The 8,526-nt window shown below is 58.4% G+C and overlaps 1 protein-coding gene across 2 annotated transcripts; it reads left to right on the forward strand.

The window, feature by feature from the left end:
- Nucleotides 1–3,517: 3,517 nt before the first annotated feature.
- On the forward strand, nucleotides 3,518–7,762 carry ISLR (immunoglobulin superfamily containing leucine rich repeat). Of its 2 annotated transcripts, none has more exons than XM_054214523.1 (2): nucleotides 3,518–3,660; nucleotides 5,190–7,762. In XM_054214523.1, exons 1-2 carry the CDS (start codon nucleotides 3,528–3,530, stop codon nucleotides 6,446–6,448), a joined length of 1,392 nt encoding a protein of 463 aa, XP_054070498.1. In that variant the 5' UTR covers nucleotides 3,518–3,527; the 3' UTR covers nucleotides 6,449–7,762. The 2 variants fall into 2 exon arrangements, with proteins under 2 accessions (XP_054070498.1, XP_054070499.1); XM_054214524.1 differs by lacking the exon at nucleotides 3,518–3,660 and adding an exon at nucleotides 3,795–3,885.
- Nucleotides 7,763–8,526: the final 764 nt, after the last annotated feature.

Genomic DNA, 8,526 nt, shown 5'->3' on the forward strand with positions numbered 1-8,526 from the left:
CGACACAATATAAATATACGTAAATGCAGCATATGTCTGGAAATGTAACAAAACAAATATACGCTCCGTAGAGACACTCTTCTGTGAACTCACCATATAGAAAACCACGAACAACCTATTCCCCCGGCGCATGCGCGCACACACTCGCTGCACACGTACCAATACCCATACACTGTAGATACACGTATGCAGCAAGAATACATACAATATATCCATACAATTTTTATATTTCTATATAGATCTTTCTATATATCTAGGCGTACACATTATGTATGCTCCATGTAAGTCCCAATACATGCTGACGGCCCACGCTACCCACGTGTACACATGTCCTTTTTCCGTGCGCACATACAAATACACACCCTGTATGCACGTACGTACACGACGACATTCCCTGCACTGTGCCACCCTGCGGAGCCGTGCTGGGGACAGGACGGGGCTGCCTGGGCATGGGGTTAGCGTCACCCCGCTCCCCAAGTGCTCCCAATCCCAAGGTCGGGGGTGCTAAGAAGGTGCTCGGTGGATTTATGCCCCCTCCCCTGCCCAGCCGGGAGCACTCCCCGCTCGTCCCACCGATGATTTAAGCCCACAATTACAGGGTGAAGATTTAAGGCTGTCTTTGATTGCTTTTCTTATCTGGAGCCACGAAGCCACATGCCCTCCTAGTGTCCCTGCTTGCGAGGCGGCGTCCCGCCGTCGTCTGGGTGAGGGTCACCCACTCACCAGCACCCACGGGCAGTCCCTGAGGCCCCACTGAAGCCCCTCACCTCCCCAAACACAGCCTCTGCATCTCAGCAGAGCCCCCCCTCCCCGAGCAAACACTCATTTCTCCATCCTCCAGAAGACGGCTTTGTATTTTAAATCCTGCCTTTGCATCTTTCTCCTGCTGCAGGGAATGTGAGGGAGACAAACAAAGCAGGTCAACAAGCAAAGAAGCAGCGGGCCTGGGGGTGCCCACCCAAATCCCCCAAATCCTGGGAATTTGAGGCTGTTCCACAGCAGCCCAGGTGTTTGCTCCAGCATTTAAAACCCCATGCTAAGCAAAGACTCCCCCTTGTAGACAAATCCCCTTCTGCGGATACACTTATAATTGAGTTTCACACTTAGAAACACGTAAGGCATAGAAAAAGAACAATCATTTCTGCCTTTGTTTAATTAGAGAGTAATAGATTTCCCCGCCTAACGTATCTACAGGGAATCTTGCTGTGATGAGCTACCTACTGACGCTGGATTACTCAGAGATTTGCTCCTTTTCAGGAGGGCACTAATTAGCACCCTGTGCCTAAAGGCAGGAGAAGGGGTCAGGGATGGAGCTCTGCATCCTCCCACCCCCCGCCATGCCCAGGAGGGACTGGAAAGGGTTTCTCCTGGAAAGGGTTAAAGCATCCTGGCAGGATGGCTCATTAACCCTTCTGCGGAGCCTGTCACCAGCAGTTGAGTGGGATGTGCCCACGCATGATGGTGACATGCTCGCACCCACGCAGCCTAGGCTGTCACATGCTGATGGCATCACCTGATCTGTGGGAAGGCGTCTGGCACCCTCTGCCCGGGACAGCCCCAGAATAAAGAAGCTTTTTTCCTTCCATCCCCAAATTAGCTCTTATGGCAGATCAAAAAATGAAGGGGAAAGAGCATCGCCGTGCCCCCTGCGGAATGGTCACCGGCAGCGCTATAGCTGTCACCCACTGGAGGGGTTGTGCCCAGTGGGGTCACAGATGGGGTCTGGGGTCCCCACAGAAGTGGTCGGAGCAGCATCTTTCATTTGCTCCACGGATGCAAGCGGGCAGAATCAGGCTTGGTCCTCTGCACTCACCCCTGCTCCGTGCCCTCCACTGGTTCAGAGCCCCCAACCCCCCCCCAGATGGGCTCTGAAGATGTTCAGGACATGCTTCTTAGCACAGGGCACTGATGGACCATCCGCCTCCAGCCAGACGTCAGCCTGCCCTGCTCCAGGACGATGGGCACCAGCAATATCAACCTATGGCAAGGGGGTCAGGAAGCAACGCCCCTGCCAGTGACAGCATCACACCCAAGAAGGGCAGTGACAGCCCCCACCAATGCCTTGCAAAGTGGGTCCTGACCCCCATGGCAAAAAGCCCTAGCTCACCTGGCACACCAGCAGCCAGGCTGCGAGTCCGCCCGACGCACTGCTCTAGATTCAAAATAATCCCCCTTTTCTCCCTTACACGGCGCTATTTTTAACCCCAATCCTGTTCACAGCCTGGCCTCAGCGATGGCGGCGTCAGCACGAGCGTGAAGACAGGGAGCTGGGGCTGGGATACACCGAGTTGAAGCTCTCCCGGCGGGAGTGCTCTAGCTCCCCCCCCTGCTCCACCTTCGTCTTGCTCAGGGTCTTTTCCAAGCAGGGTCTGGCTTCCTCTGGGCTGGAGGTCCTTGCACCGCTGCAGATGCTGGGGGCGATTCACACAGTGATTTGCTCCAACGCCAGGCCCCCCGCAGCAAACGAGTTTCCTACCAGAGTTGCCCCCCCAGTTTGGCCAGTGGATGAGTATGGGAGGGAAAAGAGCAAGGAACCCGCTTGGATGCCCACCTCTGCCTGAGTGGTCCTGCCAGGCTGCAGGACAGTGGCTGCAGGATGAGTGCCCCATGATCTATTTTTAAAAGCTTTTATCAGCAGTTTATTGCAGGGCAGAGGAGATGGCTCTGGGTGACAACCCTGTACCTTGACAGTTTGTCCTCTTTCCTCCTGTGACCCTCACCGGCCTCTGAGCACCCACCCACCTTCCTTCCCACCTTGCCCCAGCCCCAGCCAGCCCTGCAGTGGGGTGTCCTGCTGGCCCCGACACCCCGAAGCCTTTCGCCCCCTCCTAGAGGCAACTCATGGGCCAGCAGCCTCCCCACGTCCTCCAGAAGACGATCACCCTCTGCCCTGTCCCCCAGATGTCCCCTGCAATGGGCGTGACGGGATGGACCCTGCCCAGAGTTGCCCCAGTTTGAAGTATGGATGAGATGGGGGGGCTGGTTGGGCGGGGGCGGATGAGTATGATTGAGATGCGGGGCCAGGAGGCAGAGGTTTGGATGGGTATGGATGAGATGGGGGGCAGAGGTTTGGATGGGTACAGATGAGATGGGGGGCTGGGGGGGCAGAGGTTTGGATGGGTACAGATGAGATGGGGGGCAGAGGTTTGGATGGGTACGGATGAGATGGGGGGCTGAGGGGGCAGAGGTTTGGATGGGTACAGATGAGATGGGGGGCAGAGGTTTGGATGGGTACGGATGAGATGGGGGGCTGAGGGGGCAGAGGTTGGATGAGTACACATGAGATGGGGGGCAGAGGTTTGGATGGGTACGGATGAGATGGGGGGCTGAGGGGCAGAGGTTTGGATGGGTACGGATGAACGGCGGGGGTGTGGGGCAGAGGTTTGGCTGCTCCCCCAGCTCCGGGGGGGCAGAGGCGGGGGTCCGGGCGCAGCTGGGCTCCGGCAGCAGCTCCGGGGGGAGGCGGGCGAACGGGCGGAGGAAGGGCCCCCGCAGCCGTTTTCCGACAGCGGGAGTGGGTCGGTGCCATGGAAAACAAAAAGGCCCGGGGGACGGGGAGGGGAAGGAGAAACCCGACAAGGGCCGAGGGAACCGGCGGTCCCGTTTTCCACCCTTCCAGAGGAACCAGGGCGAGCGGGCTCCATTCCCCTGAAGCTGCCGGTGAAGGGGCAGGAGGGGCCGGGGAGGGGAACGGGGGGCCGGGGAGCGGCGGGGAGAGCCGGGTCCGGGGGTGGGGAGCGGGCTGGCAGGGCCGGGGAGGGAGGGAGGGAGAGCTGGAGGGTTATTCACGGCTCTGGTATGCGGCGTGCGGGCCCTGCTCACGCCGCCCCCGGGCTGCCTCCGCCCGCCCCGGCCGGGGGGCAGCGAGAGAGGCGGCGGGGAGAGGTAACGGTGCCCCCCGGGGGGCGGGGAGGGGGGATGCTGGGGATGGGGGGTGGGTCTGGGAGGGGAGGGAGCGGCGGTGGAGGGGTGCCCGGGGAGCTCAAGCGGCTCAAGATCCCCCTGTCCCGGCGGGACAACCCCAACCCCGTTGCTGCGCCCCCGAAGTCCAGCTCCCCCCTCCCCAACCCCCCGGCATCCCGGAGCTCGGTCGGGATGATGGGGATCTGCCCCGCCTGGCTGAGCAGGTTGGGCTGGGACAAATAGGGGATACCCCAAAAATACAGCAGTCGGGGGCTTTAAATGCATCAGCCGAGGAGTATTCCCCCCCCACACACACTGCCCCCCGCTCCACCCCTCCATCACCCCCACAACCCTCAGAACTCCCTCCCCATCCCTTGAAGCCCAGCTCTAGGGTGGTCTATCCCTGCAGGACAGGAGCCTTTGTGTCCCCTTTCGCCCCCCCCCCCGCCCTGCTCCCAGCCCACGAGTTGTCGTGCAGGGCTTATTCAGAGTCTCCCGTTGCCAATAAACCGTCCCCCCCCTCCTGCTTTAAATGACAGGGTTTGGGGACTGGAAGGAGCAGTAAAACTTGCCTACAAGGCAGAGACAAAGGGGTCTCGGTGCCAGCTCCTCGCAGAGCCGCAGTTAACCTCTTCCCCGGTGGGTCGCAGCTTCCAGACGCTGGGAACCACGCAGGCACAGTCCCCTTTGCAAGGCAAGAAGGAGTTAGCTCAGAAATATTTCACTTTAAAGACTTCCAGCAGCCAGGGACCCCACACTCTCTTGCTGAGAAAAAGCACTTGAGAGGCTGGGTTTTTTCCACGACATGGAAAAAATATGGAGATGGGGGTTGGTTTGAGGTCTGAAAGCGTGCTGAAAATCCCAACAACTCAATGGTTCAGGGGAACTGCAGCTGAGGCTGGTTGTGAAAGAGCTGCGGTCGGAGAAACGGAGTGAACCCAGAACACCCAGCTCCCGCTTCTCATCCCAAAAGCTGGGGAAACGGCATCCCGAGGGGTCGGTATTTCGTCAGAGATCAAAAAGAGGCATTTTTCCAGTAGGGGAAGGAAAGGGTTTAGGGGGAAGTTCCCCCGCTCACGTAGGTAGTCAAAGGCTCTGCTTTTGGCAAGGAAATGCCTTCTTCAGATTAGGGGCTATTTCAAATAGCCTTTTCCAGATGAAGTGCTAGGCATAATCACGGGGATGCTTCGCTCTTCTGCTGCTTCCTCTTATTACTTGGCAAGAAAATGCAGATCCCCATCTCGGCTGGACCCATCCGGTTCATCCCCTTCTGTCTCTGTTCCCAGGAGGAAGGATGAGGCCCCTGCTCTGCTGCCTGGGGCTGGCTGCGCTCCTGGGGCCCTGCCTGGCCTGTCCCAGTGCCTGCTCCTGCTCCACCAAGAAGAATGGGCGGCTGTTGGCTGAATGCGCCTACAAGGATCTGCAGGAAGTACCCGAGGGGTTGTCCTCCAACGTGACCATCCTCACCTTGTCAGCCAACAGGATCGGCTGGTTGGGGCAGGGCTCCTTCGCCGAGGTTCCTGAAGTGCAGTCGCTGTGGTTGGGCTACAACCAGATCGGGGTGGTGGAACCAGGGGCTTTCGCCTTGTTGGTGCACCTGAAGAACCTGGACCTGAGCCACAACAAGATAGCGGATTTCCCCTGGCAGGACCTCCGTAATCTCAGCGGGCTGCAGATCCTGAAGATGAACAACAACCGCCTGGCGGGGCTGCCCTGGGACGCTTTCCGCTTCTTGAAGGACCTGCGCTCCCTCTGGCTTAATGACAACGAGTTGACCACCCTGGCCGAGGGCACCTTTGACAACCTGCCCTCCCTGTCCCAGCTGCAGATCTTCAACAACCCCTTCAACTGCTCCTGCAAAGTCTTCTGGCTGAAGAAGTGGACTGAAAAGACCTCTGTCTCCATCACAAAGGGGGGGTCTACCCTGTGTGTGGCTCCCAGTAGGCTGAAGGGCAGGGCGGTGACAGACATCCCTGACCACCACTGCATTGCCCCCTCTGTGCAGCTCACCTACCTCTCCAACTTGGACAACACCGTCATGTACGATGGCCTCACCCTGACCCTGCACTGCAGTGTGGCAGGTAGCCCTCCACCGGAGATCAGGTGGAAGATCCAGACCTCCAGCCGCCGTGTTGAGATCAATGGGCCCAACGTGGCACGGGATGGAAACATCAAGCAGAGCCAAGAGCGCTTCTTGGTCTTCAAGAACGGCACCATGGCCATCCCCAACTTCCGCAAGGAGGATGAAGGCATCTACACCTGCCTCGCTGTCAATGACGTGGGCACGCGGGATGTCTCGGTCAACGTGGCCTTGGCTGGGTCAGAGAATCCAGCTGAAGACCTGCTCCAAGATGACCCCCAAGCCAGCCACCTCGGGGGTCGGAGCTGCTACAAGGGGGACGAAATGGATCCCTCTGGTGCTGGGGAAAAGCTGGTGATCGTTTACCACATGCCAAGGGAGTCGAAGAGCAGGTCTGGAGGAGTGGTGCCCCAGGTCGACCTGGGGACCCTCCTGCTGGCTTTGGGCATCGTGCTCTGGTATTAAAGGGGGGAGAAGGAAACAGTGCCTCGGGGTTCCCCCTCTTTCCGTAGCATTTATCTTCACGTAGTGCCATGCCTTTGCTGAGCTTCTGGGAACTGTGGGCGGTCAGGAGTCAAAGGGTACCAAGACTCAGGTCCAGGGCTGGTTGTTCAACCCCTCCTTACATGGGGGTCAGGGCTGGGCTCCATTAGGTGGGAGCTTTAAACAAGCTCGGGGGATGTAGAGCAGATCATCACTGTGCTGCCGCTTTCCAGGCATCCAAATCCACCACCTCCTGACTTATCTCCCTCCTAAGACCAAAGTGCGGCTGCAGGATTAAAGGCCACTCTCAACAGGGTGACCGTCACCCATCCCCAGAGCCCACCACCATGAGCCCTCCTCCACCCACAGCAGCAAGCTGTGACCAGCCAGGGGATCTCTCGCAAAGAGGATCCCATCAGTCCAGTGGCACCAAAGATGACATCCCCGCTGTGACCAGCACCCGGGCCCTTGGCCGGGTGCATCCTTCCTACCACCAAACTCGCATGGAGTGCCAGGAGCAGAAGGACCAGTCAGAGAGGGGTCCCAGGGCACGTGGCTCTGGGGGACAGAGATATGAAGGTGCTTTTTAAGCAGGATAGGTATGGTAGGACACATTGGATGGGGCCATGGGCTTGGACCAGGCCCTTTTGTGGAGCAGGAGAAGCTTTACCACAGGCTTCATCCCTGCAGGAGCACAAAGGGCTCCTGCTGGCTGGGTGCTGGGAGCACCCAGGGTGCCTGCACCCTCCCTGCACGTTGCAGTATCAGGCCCTGCCACCCTTGGTACCTCTCCCAGATGCGATGCAGATTTTATTTTTTTTTCCTCCCCTTCCCTTTCACCGCTGAAGCCTGCAGTCCAAAACACTCGGGCTGGGCTGGACCCACCGAGCCACACTGCTCCGGCTCTGACCCCGGAGGGGAGGGATTGAGCCCAATAAAAGACCAAAATAATTTCCCAGTGCTCCTCTCCGACGGGAAACCAAGCGGGGAATGTATGATGGAGTGGTAGGAAGAAAGATTGGGAAAAACCCCAGGTGACAGAGAGAAGCTGAGCTGACCTATAAACACATTCCTTAAGTGCTTTAGCATTCCCGCACGGGACATATACGCCATACCCGGCTGCCCTGGGGTGCTGGGGGGAACCCCTTGTCTCATGGTGGGGTGGGCTGAGCATCTCCGTCTCCCCACCCCAAGGCACGGGGTGGGGGGTTCCAGCTCTTGTGCCTTCTGCCAGTGCTCGCCTGGGGGAGCTGGGTGGACCCCTGCAGCCACCCTCGCCTTATAACCAAAGCTGTACGGACAGCAATAAATATCTTTTGGTTTTGTTTGTTTTTTTTTAAACAAGCCGGTGTGTGCTGCCTCTGTGCACCCCCGAATCCCCCAGACCCAGAACCATCTGGGGTACCGCGGCTCGTCACCACTCCCTTTCCCCCCTCCGCTCCCCCAAATCCCTCCCTGGCTTTTAGCATCCCCGCCAGCTCCCCTAAAGCCCTCCCAGCTCCGTAGCATCCCCCCACGATGACGCTGGAGGGAGGTTGTATTTATAGGGTACCCCAAAATCACCCACACACACACACATCGCTGCTGGCAGCAGGCAGGGGAAGGCAGCGGCGCCAAAGCCAGCTGAAAAGCAGCCGTCCTGGAGCCTTAAGCCTCCACACAAGCTCTCCAGCCCCGCATTCTGGTGTCCAGCCAGCTCACAGGGTAAGGACAGGGGCAGGCGAAGGAGCTGCCACATGCCAACACCGTCCGGGTACGGCGCCGAGATCTCCGCGGGGGTCCCAAGGCAGAAACAGCCCAGAAACAGAAAGCGGCTTCTCGCACGAAGGGCCTTTGATATTTAACAGGCAGGCGCATATTTTTCCCATTACAGGCAGAAAGGATGAAAAACATCATAGCCCTAACGAGAGTTTTGGTTTCATTTTATAGGATACCACTTTTAACGTCAATTTTATCCCAGTCAGGGTCCTCCCCTCCCTGCCTGCCCGGGAATATCGAGGTATGGGAGCTTTTTCTTGCAACTTTGGCTGGGAACAGGGTTTGAAGCCTGGGATAAGGAT

Source organism: Rissa tridactyla, chromosome 9, assembly GCF_028500815.1.
Source record: "Rissa tridactyla isolate bRisTri1 chromosome 9, bRisTri1.patW.cur.20221130, whole genome shotgun sequence".
NCBI classification, from domain to species: Eukaryota; Metazoa; Chordata; class Aves; order Charadriiformes; family Laridae; genus Rissa; species Rissa tridactyla.

What these genes read in the sequence shown, in the direction of transcription:
- ISLR (XM_054214523.1), top strand. Translation starts at nt 3,528, where the DNA reads ATGGAAAACAAAAAGGCCCGGGGGACGGGGAGGGGAAGGAGAAACCCG. An exon ending in CCATTCCCCTGAAGCTGCCG is followed by an intron (nt 3,661 to 5,189) that starts GTGAAGGGGCAG and finishes CTCTGTTCCCAG; the next exon opens with GAGGAAGGATGAGGCCCCTG.